Source organism: Lichenostomus cassidix, chromosome 6 (genome assembly GCF_008360975.1).
Source record: "Lichenostomus cassidix isolate B80296 chromosome 6, HeHo_3.0, whole genome shotgun sequence".
Classification (NCBI taxonomy): domain Eukaryota; kingdom Metazoa; phylum Chordata; class Aves; order Passeriformes; family Meliphagidae; genus Lichenostomus; species Lichenostomus cassidix.
The window spans coordinates 4,336,264-4,354,782 of NC_139487.1; the positions used below are offsets into that span (position 1 = coordinate 4,336,264).

General features: G+C 43.9%; 1 protein-coding gene across 10 annotated transcripts in view; it reads right to left on the reverse strand.

Moving 5' to 3' along the window:
- The window catches only part of TACC2 (transforming acidic coiled-coil containing protein 2), a 125,947-nt gene that overhangs the window by 81,784 nt on the left and 25,644 nt on the right, over positions 1-18,519 (reverse strand). For all 10 annotated transcript variants that reach the window (XM_085064679.1, XM_085064677.1, XM_085064674.1 and 7 more), the window contains one exon: positions 7,104-12,794. In XM_085064679.1, coding sequence (XP_084920805.1) covers positions 7,104-12,794 — 5,691 coding nt within the window. The remainder of the gene's footprint in view (positions 1-7,103; positions 12,795-18,519) is intronic.

Sequence of the window (18,519 nt, forward strand, 5' to 3'; positions counted from 1 at the left end):
CTGGCAGGGTGAGCAGGGCCAGGCTGGCTGGGGCAGATCAAAGAGCCGCCAAGGAAAGCCTTGCAAAAGATTTCTCCGGAGGCCGGAGCTGGAGCAGGGCGGTGAGTGGCTGATGAGAGGGACTGGGAGCAGGAGAGTCCTGGCCATTCCCTGGCTGCCAGGAACAGCTGCAAGGAAAACCCAGAAAGCATCAGGGTGGCACATACTGGGGAGGACACTTAAAAAAATGTAGATGTTAGAATGATTTGGGTTGGAAGGGATCTTAAAGCTCATCTTGGTCCATCCCCTTCCACTATCCCAGGCTGCTCCAAGCCCTGTCTAACCTGGCATTGGACACTTCCAGGGATCCAGAGGCAGCCACAGCTTCTCTGGGCACCCTGTGCCTCCTCACTCTCACAGGGAACAATTCTTTCTCAATATCCAATCTAAACCTACCCTCTTCATCTTAACACCATTCTTCCTTGTGCTATCACTGCATGCCCTTCTGAACAATGTTCATGTGTGATTTGAAATTGTTCTTTGTGAAAACTTGGAGACCATTTTAAGCCCCTTCTGCAACAAATCATGGAAATGTACTTCAGTTTGTTTAGAATAAAGGAGGATTTTCTTGTTTGCATTTCCTAACCAGAGGTTCACACTCATTCACTGCAAAACCACAGACCCAATTAACTGCACAGCAGCCTGGCTGAGATACCAAGCCACATTCTGTAACAAACACCTGAACTTTATATTTCCACGACTTTTCACATACAGATTGCCCACAGCCATCATTTGTGGTGGCTGAAAATTAGGCTGTGCATTTCCCAGCAGCTTTTACTGGTTAGGTTTTGGGATGGCTGTCTCTTTAAATTCCCAGACTTTCACCTTAATCTAAAGGAATATTTAATGTTAACCCATTATCTCTTGGAGGATGAAAGTGATGGGAAACTGACATTTTGCAAATTTCCAATTAAGTAAGATAGGTTTTTAGAAAACCCTAGGCTAGACTTATAGCCTCAAAAATTCCAATGGTAACTTCTCTAGAAGACCAAGTTTATTTAGAGTTTCTACCAGAAGAACAAGTTTTGGAGAATGGTAGATGCAACATAAGTTTCATGTACCATTGCGGCATTAAAAAAAAAAAAAAAAAAAGATAAGATGTGCAAAATCTTGGAGACTTTATTCAGCAAAACTAACTCTATGTTTTGAGTCGTTTAATGACATTGTTAGGGAGGGGAAATGGAAGTTTTAAGTGTCAATTTATTTTTTTTTCCATAGTTGTTAGTAACTGAGCAATGTATTCATGCTTTTTGCTTCCATTCCAGGAAACAAATCCAATCTTCTCTGTCTGCTGTGGAGTTATTCTTAGCTGGCTTTGATATTTCTATCAGCTAGGAGAGCATAACAATGTTATCATGGTTACAAATTCCAAAGATTTTACATAAGCTCTTGAGTGCAAAAATAAAAGACTTTATTGATTACACTGTTTGTGTTTCATTAGCCAAAGGAGCTACGAAAAACAGTCTGGAGAAGAATTTAAAAAAAGCAGTTTGATGAGTTTCATGGAGCACATGCTCCATGTTTTTCAGAGCACCATGGACACAGAGATTGACAGGTTGGAGGCTGGAAAAGTTCTTTGCTGGTATCACTCCAAGGGAGCAGAGATTTTGGGTCAGCATTTACCCATTCCAGGGCAGGCTGCAGCCTCTCTCACAGCTGCCTTCAAAGGAATGTACCAAGAGGTAAAGAAAGTCAATTAGTGGAATTAAATTGGAACCAACCTTGTGGAGTCCTGAGGCACTTTTGGACAGCTGGTTATTTGACTGAGGATGGCAAATACCAAACAAGGGGAGTGGAGAAGAGGAAGGATTAAGCCTGGCTGAACCAAGAGGAGATGCCAAGCACATTTCAGCAAGGAGAACAAAATTAACAAAGTAGGGCTGGTCATTCCCCACGGCACAGAATGATGGCAATCAGCATTTCCCAGGGACCTTAGAATCCAGAACAATTACACCTTTGATTGCAGCAATTAACATTTCTACACTTATTACTGCACTTTGAGAGGAAGAACTTTTTACAGGCCAAAGAGACTCTACTGCAGAGACTCTACAGAGACTTATAACCTGTGATGAATTAACCAATAGATGAAGAGGCCAAAACAGATCCATGTGACCTTTTTTTTATTTTTCCAGGGCACCCAAATGTTAAGGAATTGCAACAATTAAGAAATCCCCTCCTGTTATTAGCAGGGTGTGTGGGTTTCCACACATCCAGACCAATATTGATAAGATAGGATCCGAAGAATCAACATAAAAGACAGCAGGAGGGAAAACAGAAGGAAAAGGGAAAGGCAAGAACTATGGAGTTCTGGCTCTTCAGACATATCCCTGAGTCTGTAATTGCTGTTTTCAGAGCTGCCCTCCACAGGGTTCAAAGCTGGGGCCAATCCTACTTTGCATATTCTATTAGAAACAGGGACCATGGAACAAGCTCCACAGTATATCCAATTTCCCAAAAAGCCAGAAAATACAGTATTGGAACAAAGAAAACAGGGGATCTGTAAGACAGGCAGAAATGATTTTGAGAAAACAGGCAGATTACTTGGAAGAAGCAAGGTTGAAAAATACATCTGGGGAAATCCTATTAGAAAATAAAAAAAATAATCTGAAAGTAATTTTTAATTTAATGAGGAAAAAAAAGACAAAAAAGTGATGCTAAACTTCCTGTCCAAACATTGGACAAAGTATGGCAGTGTCCAGGCTGGATTTCCTTAGCAAATGCCTGTATTTGATCAAATAAATGTAGAGTCTTGAGAAAGACAGAAGGATGTGTGAAAACAGCAGATCATGTGTCATCCATCCCTGCCAATACCTCCCTTATGAATGTGTGCCATGGTCACACATACCTGGTTTTTCACTCAATTGTGTTTTGAATACAACAGGGAATACTATCCAATCAGCATTTTACACATACTTTACAAATTTCATATATACTTAGATGCTGCCCTAACCAGAGGTCAGCTCAGTCAATGGAATTCATGAGAGTAGTTGGCAAAATTCCCTTTCGCTTCCTAGAAAGCAGTGGGAGATGTCTGTTGGGTAAGAGTGAAGTTATCTTAATTTTACTCTTCTGTGAGTAGAAAAAATACTGAAATTAAATCTCCCAGACTTCACACAGATGAAATTCCCACAGAAATACCCACCAGGTTAATTTAGTTCAGGACTGCAGTCTGGGCTGCAAAGGCACAACTGTACTAACAGCTGCACCTACTGCAGATAACAATGACAGTAAGAAGGGAGGAAATAAAGAGAAAGAATTCAGATACAAAGGAAGAAGGGCAGGAGAGACAAATAACATGATTAATTTGTGCATTTCATTTGTGTGGAAATCACCTCCAGCTATTTTTCCCTTTGCTTTGTGATCCTGAGATGCAACACACCTGAATCAATGTTGAAGTTATAAAATAGGGAAATAAAGAGCTGCATAATCAGTGTTTTGACAAGTTTCCTTTTAACTCCAAACTCTTGTTTTCAGATGCTAACAACACAAAGCCTTGGTGCTCAAAACCCACTTGCCTGATCTGAAAAGCAGTTCTACATTCCCCACCTCATCCAGCAAGGCTGTTAAAATATTTAATACTGTATTTGTCATGCAGACAAAAAAAGACCAGGACATATTTACTAAGGAGTGAACATTCTTTTTTGGAGTTACTGAACTTGCCAATTTTTGATGGCAAGAACAAAGAATGAAGCAAATCCAAAAGTATGTCTGGACCAACTTTAGAGATCTTGCCTGACCTATGCAGAGAACATAAGGAATGTTTTTCATGTAGCTTGGCTGACTCCAACTGCTGCAAGGTACTTCCCAAATAAGAATATTGTTTTGATTGATAAGTGATGGGAATGAGTGCAGCAGAGCTCTTCATTCTCCCAGAGCATGGGTGTCACTGCTTTTCAGCTCCCTGTGCTCTTCCCTGACTGCCCACCCAGCCCAGCTGAGCCCCTGAGCATCTCTGCAAGTCCTGCAACACCCGAAGGCCTGAGAACAAAGCCAGGGTTTTGCCAAACCAACAGATCAGCCAACACGTGCAATGTGTTCTGTGCACCTCAGAGATGCACATCTGGGAATGACTTCACAGCCTCCACTTCAAAAAGCTCCTTCAGTACTTTTTCCAAGAGACAATGGCAGTTTGCATGTGCCAGCCAGTTGAAGTACAGCAGCTTATCAAAAAATCCATCTCACCTCCAAACATCTCTAAAATTTCACCATCGTTTCCAGTTTTTTTCCATGCTCTGCTCAACATCTGTCCCAGTCTGTGATGCAAACAGGAGCATTTCAGGGACATAAGGGCTGCTCTGGATATAAAGGAACCTCCATTCTCCAGAAAAGAAGATATGTGGGTACATTACAGATATCTGGGTATCCATTGCAAAAGGAGAAAAAAAAAAACAAACCTCAAGTCCTGATCTTCTTTTCCAAGTAAATCTCAGACAGAAAAATGACAACTGGACACCCAGTAGTAAGTGGGAAGAATGACATTTTGATGCCCAAATGTGACCATTAGGAACATAAGTTTTCTGTTACTGACTTGGTAAAAGAGCTAAAAACATCAAAACCATTAGAAAAGGTTTTTTTTTTTTTTACTTCTTTTCACTGGTGGACAGGGTTGTCAAAATCCAACCCTTCCCTGCTTCTACTGATAGCACAGCTGTACTTCCACAAGGAAGCATGGCTAATTCTTCAGCCACAACCTCCTTTCCAAAAATGTCTGTCCTTTTTACTAAAGATTTGAAGGGAAGTGATTGGTGCTGTACTTTTGCCTGCAGACATCAGGGCTCTTCTCACCAGCTCCTCCCAGGGCACAGCCACAGAGGGAAGAAATTCCTCTCTTTACTCAACAGGAAGAAATCCTAACAAGGATTCAAGAGTCAGATCACATAGCTTTGGCCCCACACACAGAGTTCAGTGAGGTTTCAACATAAGGGATCTTGCAAGAGATGGAGTTACACAGAAAGAGTGGAGAGGGAAGAAAACAATGTTGAAATTATTCAGAACCTTCTCAGAAAGTAATTTTTCAGAACCATTTCCTTCTCCTGAAAATAATTTACTTCTTACTGATATTTATTTTGGGAGCTGGGGAGGAATCTTTCTCCCTGGAGTTCTTTACATCAGGTCCATATCCTCGTAGTCAGCTCTTAGGAACTCATTTTGCATGACTGTAGTAGTTTATCCTCTGTCAGGTTGACAGGGCAATAAACCATTGCAAAGCATTTAAACATCGTGGCTGACATACACAGCATATGGAATACACCTTGAAATTAAATGATACAAACCCAGTTTTAATCTCAGAGGAAAACTGGTTTGGTCAGTGTATTGGACCTGGTGAAGACAGACCAGCCAGCTCAGCTAATGCTCTCTGCTTCTCTTTTGTGTTATAAATGCAGATTGCTCTAAAACCAAGCCTGACAAACCAGAGGCTCCTCTGTACCTCTGAGACTCCCCAGTGTTTCAGCCTTTTGGACAGCCACAGTCCAAACCCAGCAGCTGCCTGCTGATGCAAAACCTCACGCAGGAAAAACAGGTGATAATGAATTCTTGAAACAAATGCAAGCATTAAGCAACCACTCCATGAGCTGTCAGCAGCTGTTTCAAGAGCCCTGCCCTGCCTGCCACAGGTATTTATTTAAAGTATGATACCCGCCCTGATATGAGACACATGCACAGACAGATGCACTGCCCAGAGTCCCTTACAGCTCCTCAGCCAGCCCATGCCAGCAATTGGTTTGGGAATTTCAAAGCTACCCACTGTGAAGCTTCCCATCATATCAAGGGAAATAAACAAAAAGGAAAAGAGCTCAAGAGAAATAACAGTGGCTAATTTCCTTGTGATTTTATAGACAGATCCTTCAAGAGAAAGTCATATAGCTGTCCTGGTTTTCAGCACTTCTAGTATTTTTCTAATGTACATTTTGCTCACACAATGAGATCACACTCAGCCTCCATCCCAGACTTACATACAGCAGGAAGAACTCCCCCACAGTCTCACCACAATGGAAACACTTCAGGTATTTTCACTCACAATATGTTTTTATCACCTTAACCTTGAAGAAATGTGGCACTGAAACATTTTCCCTCGTTGGTCAGTTAGTGCCATCTACTTTTTAGGGATTACTTAGAGATATTCCATCTCTGCAGACCATTCATTGGTATTGTCTGAATTAGTTTAGCTTTTCCCTGAAGCCCTGTGCTCTGCTGTTGTCTCAGCTTTTGCTGCCTCCTCCAATACAGAAAGAAGAGGGACAGGGTGTAAGGAAATTCTGAGGTTACACAGGAAGCAGTGACATGACTAGATAAAGGGAAATCACCTGTTCTAAGATCATAATTATCCTGAATTAACTGCACATCAAACTAGGAATTCAAACAGCAAAGTAGAAGCTCATAAAAAAAAGCCCTAACTTTATTAAAGTTACCTAGTTACTGCTAGGTTTGGAAAATAAAAAGAAATAAAACCGAAAAAGCAACTCTGAGGCTCCACAAGTCCCAGCTCAGAAGAATTCACATCTGAAACAACTCCATGTCATTGAAACACTGACTAACACGGTGATCAAAGGCACTGTCAGTGCAATTATATTGTACAGGAGGATAAGAGGGAGGCCCAGACAACGAACTGTGAGTAATTGGGTTACTCTGTGGGCTTGTTTTTAAACACTGCACTCCACCATGTGAATGCTGCAGGTCTCACTTAACTGGGTCACCAAAACTGAGGCAAAAGTCTCCTAACTTAAGGCTAGGAAGTGCTATTTGTATGCCTAACTTCAGGCTACGAGGTGTGAACGCTGGGAAGCAAATCTGAACAGGTAAGGACAGGAAGCCTGCCCAGCAGATGGAACAGCTCAGAACTGTGCTCCTCAGCTTTTAGGACCTCTCTGTCCTCACAAATATTTCCCCCCCCCCCCCACATAATCCACATTTAGAAGCAACATATATTTAAGACAAATTTAAGAACAGAGTCAGTGACTTGCCCTCCCAAGCCGCCCAGACAACGGGCATCTGCCTGGAAAATTGCACCCCTGTCCAGCCCCAGGCTCCTGCAACCATTTCACGTAGTAATTCAAAGTAAATACCTTTCAGTGGGTAATCCTGCCACAGCCATGTCTTGAAGTTCAGGGAGGTCAAGGTTCTTAGGCTCAGTTAATGCAAGCGGTGATAGCTTTCCTTTGGCATCCTGGAGGGAGCTTTCCTGTTCTGAATTCATCTTGCTTGGCTGATTTTCAGCAACAGCGAGAGCAGCACGTGCAGAATGCTCACCCTGCTCCATCACAGGGAGGGCTGGAGAGTGATTTTTGTACAGGTCTGCCTCCTGCTCTTCTGTGTTCGTGTTTATAGCCAAGTCTCCCTCAGCAGTGACTAACATCCTTGCAGTACCTGTTTCAGGGATGTCTCCAGTTTTTTCCTTACCTGTCCTTGCTGTGCTTACCACTGTATCACTGCTCTCTTTCACATCTCCCTCAGTCACACTGGCAGGTTCTAGTTTATAGTCAGTTTGCAAGCAATCATCCTGGCTTACTTCAGTTTTTAAGTAATCTATTAACCCATGCATGGTCACTTTCTTGTCTTGCTGTGCATCTTGAGAATTTCCCGATGTTTCCAAGCATTTCCTATTTACTGTTTCATCCTGTATCATCTGCATGTCATTCTGAGACCTAATGTCATGCACAAAATTGCTGTGCATGTGAGCCTCCTGATCTTCCTCAGGTGGCACTTTAAAACTGTCTGGCAATTTTTCATGGCTGTAAGATCCTCCTGGGACAAGAGCTGAAGCTGCCATGTCAGGGATGCTCTTGGCAACGTCTGGATCGTCGCACTCACTTTTCTCCTGCTCATTTGGCTTAGGATCCTGGCACTGCTCAGTAGGAAGCCTTACATCCTCTTCAGAGGAAACTGGTTCTGCATTACACTCTGTAATTAAGTTATTTCCCTCTGTGGCAGCAGCATCTTCTCCGTCCCTCCCCTGCACATCGCCTGCAGAGATAACAGCTCCAGCGGGTTGCTGCTGGCTGTCAGAACACGCAGGCAAGTTCTCAGCTGCTGCCCCATCAGATGAAGCTGGTCCTTGCTTCTTTATCTCTAAGCTCATTAGCGATTCAGGATCGACGCCACCAGCACACACGCCTTCCTCTCCTTCCATCTCACCGCTCTCAGTGGCTTTGCCTGGCTTTTGCAGATTTTCCAGAGCGCGTTCAGCAGATGGAGCGCCATCCAAGCTAGGGACCACTTCTAAACAGCCAGCGGGCTGCCTGCTGTCCTCAGCCTCCTGGAGACTTGCTGGTGGCAGCTCTGCCACTGTGTTTTCTTGCTGCAGAGATCTGCCTTCAGCAGCTTTGCAGGAAGTCTCGCTAGCTAAAGACAACTCTTGCCCCTCTGCTTCTGAGGTGGCCTCGGGAGCTTCTTTGCTCGCCTTGTTTGGTTCTGAAAAGTTCTCTGCACCACAGAGCTCTGCTGTGTCCTTGGCCACTGGACTCTGCTTAAAGGCTGCATGGTTTTCAGACAAAAGCTGGGGTAACTCAGCACTCAGTGTGCTGTGGACAGTTTTTTTAAAAATCTGGCTGATGTGCTCCCTGAAGTCTGGGATGCTGGAGCCAATGTCCAGAGAGCTGCAAGTCAAAGCCTCATGCTCCCTTCCAGAGTTCTCTGCAGACTGCTTGGAAATACTGATGTCTGCCCTGGTTATGTTGTTATTCTCTTTTGAAAGCTCTTCCATTTTTTCTGAATTCCCAGGTTTCTCTAAGATCTTACTGTACTTGTCATCTACGCAGATATTGGTTGCAATTTCCTCATTACAGCCTTCTTGTGATGATGAAAGGCTCAGCAGCCTCCCTTCTGGAGTAGGGAGTGCTAACAGAGACTCTGCTGAACTGTCACTTTGCTGTTCTTTGAAGTTTAGCTCACTTTTTGTTTTGTTGGATTTAATTGCAGTGATCTCTTTCTTCAGCTTCTCAGAATTGAAGTGTGATAAGTTTCCAGTTCTCTGCCCCACATCCAAAGTCTCTGGCAGGGTGAAAGTTCTGTCTCCATTACCCTGAAAACTTTGGTCTGGACAGTCTTTTCCACTCACACACATATTTCCTGCAGAGCTGTTTTCTGAATTCACTGTTTTACCTGTGCTTACCCTGGGTGAAGGACCTGACACCTGAGGACCTGGGGGAACCTGCAAATCAGAGTTTCTTTCCAAGGCATTTTGACAGGCTACAACTGCCAGCTCATTATTTAGTGATTCCCCCACAGGACCCTTGTCCATGTTGTTTCCAGGTTGCTGGCTGGGATGGCTGAGTGCAGAGGTCTGGGTAGAGAGGGCTGTAAAATCTGCTTGACAATAACCAGGCTGCTCTGTTGTATTTTGAATGCAGCTGGATTCATGTGAGTTATCAGTGGGAATTACTTCCCTGAGTGCCTGTAAGGGTGAAGGAGATCCTTGTGTCCCTGGACTTGTATCAGGCTTTATACTGCTTGTTTCTGTGACAGAAGTGACACAAGCACTGTCCTCACAACTTATCTCTGCATTTCCATCTTTCTGGATGAATCCCCTATCAGCAGTCAGAATATTTTCTGGGTTTTTTGCCATTAATGGCGTTTTCTTTTGAGTCTCTGGATGAGATATTTGGGGATCATTTTTCTCAGAATTATCAGAAGTATGTGCTATTTCTGTATCCCTTGGCAAAGCCTGTGATATGTTAGTGGCACTTGCTGAATCCTGTGTCCCTGGAAGAGTGTTTATAGCAGCAGCACAGCTTTCACCAGTATTATTCTCTATCCTACACACACTGCCTGGCTGCTCATTCCTTTCAGATTCTTTGCAAAAAGTGTCTCTCTGACATGCTGCTTCATGCTGCCTCGCTGAGATCAAAGAATTATCACCCTGCTCAGGCTTGCTTGGGTTTTGCTTACTGCAGCACCTTCCTTCTGCCTTGAGATGGGTTTTGTTTTGCTCATTGCAATCCTGCAAATTAAGCACTGTTGCACCTGAAGTGTTTTGCCCCTGTTTGCTGCTGCACACATCCTCAGCACTGCTGTCATCCTCGTCCTGTCCTTTTGGCCTGTCAGAGCCACACTGGGGCAGTGCTGGACCTGGCACAGAAGATTGTTTTTCAGGGTTGTTTGAAATGTCCAGAGGTATCTGTGGTATGTTGCTGTGATTATTTCGGTCCAATGGCCACTGTGCCTTTCCTGTGTGCTCCTGATCACCTGCTCTCCTGACAGCTGTCAGGCTGCTCTGCTGCTCCTGTTCAGCTCCTGGATTTGAACTCCAGCCACTGTCACCAGCACCAGGCAGGGACTGCTCTGTGGGCTCTGCTTGGGGAGGAGCAGTTGCACCTGCATTTTCCTGCAGCTCTCTCACATTGCACTCCAGGACCTCCAAAGAGCTGCATGTGTCACTCTCAGAGGGACAGCTGTTTGCAGTGATGTGGTTGTCACCCCTTTCCTCCGTGGGAACTTGCTGAGCAGTGAGTCCTCCAGTGCCAGCTGCAGCTTGTGGAGGTTCTGACTGAGCCATCTCTGTGTTTCTGTGACTTTCTGGAGCCTCTTGCTCCAGCTGAGCTTGCACTGGCACATCCAATTCATATTCACTTTTCCGAGCCAAATCTTCATCCTCCATGGAACTTTTCACTGCAGTTTGGTGCTTCTCTTGTTGAGTACCCTCACTTTGATTTCCATCCCCAGCACTGCTGTGTGCAGCTGCAGATTCCTGCTCTGGATCTCTGTGAGGTGCTTCAGTGATGAAACTGTTCAGTTCTTTGGTTTCTGGAGCCTGTGAGGCCTCCTTGGTTTGTCCCACAGTCCCTGCCAACTCATTTAAGCCCTGGAGATTGAGTTCTAATTTGGGCATTTTTGCACTTTCTCCTGACTTGCTGGAGCTCCCAGGCTTTTCTTGACTCTCAGCTTTGAGTTCAGATTCCAACACAGTTTCTCTAGCAAAAGTCTTTTCCCAGGACTCATCCTGCTTACTCTGCTTAATATTATTGTTCTCAGGGTGGAGGAGCAATGAACTGTGTGCACCATCTAAACAAACCTTTTCAGTCCTGTTACAGCCTGACTGCTCTGAAGTTCTGCCTTCTGCCTCAGTGTTAGAGCAATCAAAACTCCATGGGCATTCCTCCCTTGCCAGCTGCAGTGAAGCCACAAGCTTGTTCTCCAGGCCATCTGGGGAACCTGTTTTCTCTTTGCTTACTTGTTGTCCAGTTTCACAACCACGAGACTGTGAATTGCCTTTGGGTGATTTAGAGTAACTCTCTAAATTCAGAGGCTTTTCCCCACTCTCACTGCCTAAGTCACCTGTTGAAGTGTTTTCACAAAGACTGGATTTTTCAGGATCATGTTCCAAGTGGGGATTTTCCATGTCCTGGTGGTGGTTACTAACAGACCTCAATAGTTGTCTTCCTGCCCCACTTGAGCCCTCAGGTAATTCACTGGTTTCTGACACTTGTGTATCCTCTGTCCTGATTCCATTTTTCCCTCCTGTTACATCCGCCCCCGTTTCTTTTTGATACAGCTCTGTGGATCTGCTCAAAGAAGTACTTAATGCATATTCTTCCAGTATTAATCTTTTATCTACCACTGAATTTTCCTTGGTGGGACTGATAATGCTTTCTGTTTCAGAAAGCGTGGTGCTTTCTCTAGACACATCATCAGCTTTTATAATTTCATCGCTATTGGCTTCTTTTGGGCTTTCAGTTGTGACAGCTGATTTCTCTTCTTCCTCTCTCTCAAATGATAAAGGCACACTGAAACGCTCGGCACTAACAAGCTCATCATCCTTTTGAAGCTGACTTTGAAAAAGGGGTTTGTTTTTTTCAGAGGCTGTTTTCACTGCTTCACTCCTCGGTGGATCTTGAGAGCCATTTCCAGGCACATATTCCCTTGAAGGCTCTTCAGGCTTTGGTACCAGGAAGAGATTTGGAGGGCTAGAAGGCAACTCTGACATTAAAGTACAGGGTTCTGATTGCTTCCTTTTGCTTCCAGGTAGAGCTGGATTTGCCTCATTCTCTTCAGCTGTTGTTTGAGCCCCCATCTGTAGATTACAGCTCTCAGTGAAGCCCTGAGCATTCACAATTGCTCCAAATTTTTCGCTGTCTGAGCCTCCTGTTGCTGGATAATTTGGGATTAAGGTTTCCTTTTTCATTAGCAGACCCTCTCCACCATCTGTGTTCTGTCTACCTTGCTGCATTACTGCCTGCAGCTGACCTACTTCCAAAACTCCTCGCTCCTGCTCGGCCTCCTGAGCAGTAAAATAATCTCCTGCTGCTTTACCCCGGGGAATCATTCTGCCATGTGGCTCCCTCATGCCACCCTGCTGCTCATCCTGCTGGAGCAATCCTAATTCACTCAGACTCATTTGTGTGGCTCCTTGCATTTCTGCGATTGCTGCCGCAGGGTTGGGCTCCAGGCGTGGGATTCTGGGCTCAGTCTCTCTGGTTTTGGTGCAGGAGGCAGCAATTTTGTCCACAGACTGGGCATGTGGTAATCCCTCTTCTTTGTCACTGCCTGGGCCTGGTGCTGGCAGTGCCCTGTGGCAGTCTGAGGTGTGTGATCTGTCCCTGCTGCCTGTGACACGTCCTTTGGCACAGCCTGCAAGAGGCACTGAGATGGGCAGGCTGCTCTCCCTTGCTTCAGCAGAGTGCTTTAAGAACTCAGAGTCTGTCTGTCCTCCTTGCCCTTGCAAGGCAGTGCTCTGTCCTGTCCCCTCTGCAGTCACCGTGCTGGAGTTGGGCTTGGATAGCTCTTCAGCACTGTGGCTACTGATGCCTTCATTACCGATGCTGCCAACAATGGAAACGTTTATTTGTTTCATGTCAAAAAAGGAGCAAAGAATAAGAAGCAAAGAATAAAACTGTTTTGTGCCTCTGATGTTTCAAAGCCATGCAGTGCATGCACTGAGAAGCTGATAATCTGCTTTCAGGAGTTAAACCATCAGACACGGTGATTTAAATGCTCATTGCTCTGCAAAGTGTGCTCCCTGTCTTACCTGAGAGCTCATGGCATGCATTTTAACCATTCCAAAATCTTGGGTAAGTGTGGGGAGAGGGGACAGGCATCTGACAGAATAAAGGAATGACATGGGAAAAACTGGAACAAAAATAATCCTGGGAAAAGCCACGGCACCTCAAAGAGAGGCTTTTTGTTTCTGCTTCTGAGAGACTCCTTTGCCAAAGCTACAAAGTGCTGTTATCTGGCTGTACTCGAGTGTGTAGCAGAAGATTAAGAAGGGCCCATCTGCTGAATGTTTTCTCCAACTAATCAGCCCAGCTGATTCTCACCAAAAGGTCAAAGGGCTCACCCTGCCCAATGTGGGATGCTGCTGTGCCACGATCCACACCCTATGAGGTCATTTAATTGCAGGGTTTGATTTCAGTGCATCCAAGATACAGCCCTTGGTGTGTTCTCTTTCTCCACCCATTAAAGACAAGATAGAAAAAAATGGAATCAGAGATTACTAAGTGCCAGAAGGAGGAGTTAATTTAAATAGTTTTTACTGCGTGGACCTCAGTTTTTCACACTGAAATGGGTTAGCCTTGTTCTCACTCTGCACAGGGAGAGGTGACCCATTGCTGCAGCTTTGCCACAGCTTAGCAGGGACAGGGTACATTGCAGGAATTCCAAGTCCCCTATAGATTGGAGCTAGAAAAGGTGCTTAAAACACCTTCTGCAAGGCCAAGCATAGATTGGATTTTAAGTAATCTCCAGCAAGCTGAGAAGCCTTTCTCTGCTTCTCTGCCCAAGTTTTACACACAAGATGCTTGATGGAGAAATGAGTCAGTGGCCAGCTCTGGGGTCCCTGAGAGTTATGTTTGTGTTTATATGAACACAGCCTCTTGGGTTGTGCTACCATGCACAAAATGCACTTCCACATGGGGCCAAACATCCTCTGTACACTGAGAACTGCCCAACAAATTATTTCTATAGGGACAGCTGCACCTAAAGCTGAATACAATTTTGTCTTAGGTCCTAAAAACCTTCTTCAGAGTCATTGCAGTAGAAAATAAACTAGAATTTTAAAAGCCACTGAAATTTGCCTAGATTAAGGTTTAGCTTCAAATCTAAGGTAAAATGTCTATAACTCACAATTCATATATAGTTTAAACAAGTTTCAGCAATGCTTGGCATCGCTTTGAACATTTGATTTATAGCATCAATACATTTTATTTAAAGTTTCAGAAAATGGTTTTGCCCAGAGGAATTTTTCTTTCCCTAGCACACTGAAAACATTTATCCATATGGAACTTCCTGGGAATACCAGAGATGGCAATACACTCTTTGGTGTCTGCTGGATCACTGACAACGTGGGGCACAACAGGACATGAGCAAACAGCAGGGAGATTCCAGGAGGCTTTCCCTGAGGAAGGGAAACTTTATTATTGACGTTAATTTTGCACTCAGGGAAGCTTCACTAGAAAAGGAGGGACAGAAAGCACAACACTGAAAAGAGGAGGGGTTGGACAAGTGGGAATCAATTGTTATTCTGGGTTTCTGCTGTGCTGCAGGTCTATCTTTTTACTGACTAAATTGCTCATTAGCAGTTTTGTGCCCAGGGCTCTTCACCCTGGAAGAGTGCTCCTGTCAGAGATAGGTGATCAGAGGGAGAACAAAACCAGCTGGAGGCTGAGGGGGGAAAGCCCCTCTAACCTCTGTGAAACTGAGCATTGGGAAAAGGAGAAAACACCATCTACAGTTAGAATTTCTCCATATTGTTTATCTTTAATCTCTGGTTGTTTGCTTATCATTAATCCCATCTGTCAACAGAGCTGGGAAAGGCACAGTATGAAGTCTGGGATGGAAATGTTGGTAATGTTCTCTATATCATATATTTTCATTTTACAGATTTCATCTGATTGAATTTTCTGTAAGACTTTTGCACATGAATTCTTTGTTACATTAGACTTCTTTTTGCAGCTATTAAATATGAAACAGTTCCAAACACGTCTGAAGTGGTTAAATATTCTCGACTACAATTTCTAGACTCAAGAACTATCTACTGCCATGCTGGTAGCAACTTTGTCAAGAGCCATAGTAATAAACTTGTGACTTAGCAGGTTCAAGGGAGATGACAGTCCTATGAACTAAGTTCAGCACTGTGAATCAATCAAAACAATTTTTCTGGTATTGAATAATGCTGAAAAGTTGTTCATTTTACTCAGGAGCAGATGAAGGAATTGGGACAAGTTTGTAATTAATGTATGCTGAAGAGAATTAAAATGACAGTGCTGGCACATGCTGTGACAGCGAGTTAAACTATCACTTTTAGAGCAGAGGAGCAGATTCATTATCTGTGCTGCTGCAGCTTGCTGCAATGTTTTATTCAGGACATTACACACAACTGAAAGGTTTGAGTTTTCAATCAATAGGATAGACCCAGACTGACCTGTTTGGATATCTCTATTTATGCTTCTCCCTCTGATGGAACTAACAAGGAAAACCATACAGGGAGCACATCCTATATGTTCCTTTTCATTATTTGCAATCTTGCTTTTCTGTCTGCAAGACATGCTGGGGTTAGACAAACATCTGTTGGGAATGCCTTAAGCACAGTTGATCCTGCTTTAGGGCAGAAGGATGGACTGGATGACCTCTTAAGGTCACACCTAGTCCCATTATCTTCCACTCTTTTTAAAGGGAATAGCACTACTGGGAAATTACACCACATGCTGGAGATAATTCCCCTGAGTAAAACCCAATCTACATTAAATCAATAATTACTTGCAGGGAACATGTATTTTCAGGCAACCCATTTAATACAGTCAACATAAAGCTGTGACCCTAAAAGTTGGTATTTTTAAGCACAGGAAAATAAGGTATGTTCTCTTTTGGGACCTATCTCATCAGTATTTTGAAGGGGAAAATTCATTCATATTTAAAACAAAACATGCAAATGACAAAGCATAGAAGAACATTCAAGTTCCTCATCGTTCATGTAGTGTTTAGGCAGAAAAAGTAATTCTGCTGTGAATAACTGCTGCATGTGACCAATGACATTAAAAAAAAAAGAAAATGCAGTCATGCAAAGAGCTAGGTGCATCTGCAGCTTGAAATGTGTGTGTCCCACTGCACTCAAGAGTTACCAAAGGGAATTCTCCCCTCACTTTAGAAGTCAAGCATGCAGTTAAGAATTTGCAATTTCAAAGCCCTAACATAGTGACCCTATGAATACTGTACTTGCAGTTACAGCATCAAATAACAACGAGTAAAATCTTTAACTGCCTAAAATGTTTGTTTTGCATAAATAATTATTGAGAATTTGCTTGTTTGGAAGTGCATTGCAAATTTACTAATTAATTTTTAATACCTGCAGTTAATCTCTTCCACCATCAGAAGATATTGTGGCAAATCTGAATTTTTTTGGCGCAATTTAAGAGTCCTGCCCAGTGACTAAGATGTTTATTAGGACAGCACTGCCTGGTCTGTATTTAGGGTGTGAAGCTGTAAAAGATGTTGAGAAATCGATGACTTTTGGTGCACATCCTATAAATACTCCCAGATTAAGAGCCATACCCAATCTATCAACCATTAACACTTGAAATCCCAACTTCCATCAGTCTGTTTTGTCATCCACAGCAAAGACAAAGGGCCAGGAGATAAAACCAGCAGCAGCCAGCCAAAATCTCTGGCATTTAGCATTTACTATCTGAGTGGGAGTGTGTGTGGAGGGGAGGGTTACAGATGCCCAGCTATGATAAGAGTACCTAATAAACAACAAGAAATGAAGATACCACAGCAGAAAATTGCGGATAATTTAAAATTCCCGTTTCTAATTTATTTTCTCTCCTTCTAAAACATGCAGTAGCTGTTGAAAGGACAGGCAGCCCTCCCAGCCCAGTCACACTTGAGAGGGAAAAACATCAAGTGCCAAAGCCTGTGAGTCCCAGAGGTCACATACGGTTGCCATCCACACTGATGTAACTCTGAGCCTGAGTGATTATATTCCCAGGAGTAGGAGCCTGAAATCTGAGGATGGATTTAGAAAGCACCGAGGGGAGCAAATGCACAGCCAGCTCTGCAACCACAGCACATGTCTAGCTGCCTCTCAAATGTTTCTGTTCTCTCTCCCCGACACATGAGAGATCAGTGTCTGCATTTTGAGTTTACACATTTGGACACAGTGTGCTGGAGGACTTGGAGTTAAGGAATCCTGCATTTTAATCTGTCCCTAAGAGGTATTGCAAGTTAATGAGGAACATGGAATTCATTTCCATATTCCCTTTTGAAAACAAAACAAATCAGGGCACAGTTTTAGAGACAGAACAATTCACTATTAGAACTTTTCAGTGTAAACAAACACATGAGAAATCCATCATTGCTAAAGGACTGCTAACAGCAGCCAGACTCCCCCACCCTCGCTGTGCATCTAAGCTTTCAGGAAGGAGTGAAGCAGGAATTATGATCTATATGATCCCCTTGGGAGCTGTCCTCCCCTTCTCCCCCACCCCAAGTCACTTTTCCCCTCCTTGTTCCATACACAGAATAAAACATATTTTAAGTATGACCAAACTAAGTTCTTCTGACATTAAAGAGGGAAGCTGTGCTACTGCTGCAGCCAGCAAGCACAGCCAGATCTTCAGTTCCAGCCCCAGGACTGGCTCCTGGTCTCCATCTGAGGTATCTGGAACATCAGCAGATGCATGGCTCTGATGGACTGTCCCACAGGATTTGGGACAGCTTTGTCACCCCACAGTGCCTCTGTGGGTCCCACAGGATGTGTTCAGCACTCCCAAGGTCATCCACCAAGAGTGCTTAATCCCCTGAACTGTTTCTGGGTGTGGATCTTTCAAATTGCTGTGTCTGCTTCCTCCTAAACCTGCTGGGAAATGTGGCTCTGGGGTAGAGCTGTCCAGCTGAGGATTGCCCAGGCTGGAGAAAAGCAAGGTTACACCTCACACCAACACCCCTGCAAAGCCTGAGGCTTCCCAGCTCTCCTGCCTCTTCAGCATTTTTATACCACATTGAAATTTCACAGATTAATTACTGGTGGTCTCACTTTTCACTCTGGTTTTCTCACTTTTCACATAGGACTAGCAAGAAACAGGTAAGAAAAATCCGGATTGAAACAGACTATTCTAAAGTCAGAGCCACAGACGTGTTGAATTCCAAAAGACAAGAATTTCAAAGCGACTGAAACGACTTGAGAGGATTTGTGGAGGATAGAAGAAAGCCACCCAGGAGAAAAGCAAACGTGGTAATTTTCCACCCAGAGATCCTCCACCCGAGGATGGAAGGTCACACGCTCTTGAGACTCTCAGAGTTCACGTCGGGGTGGAAAAGATGCGTTCAAAGCAGCGCAGGGGAGCGAGTTAAAAATAAACAGCTGGAATGTGGAACTTCAAAGATTTTTCCGTTTATTGTCTTTGTTTCTATTTTGGCAGGATGTAACTTAAAAGACACCCAAAGCAGGCATGTGCCAGCAGTTTCAGGAGCGAGGCTAAACAGCAAGTAATTCCCTGAGCTCACGCCCATCTAATAAGTTTCCTGAAACAAGAATCCTATGAATCCTTT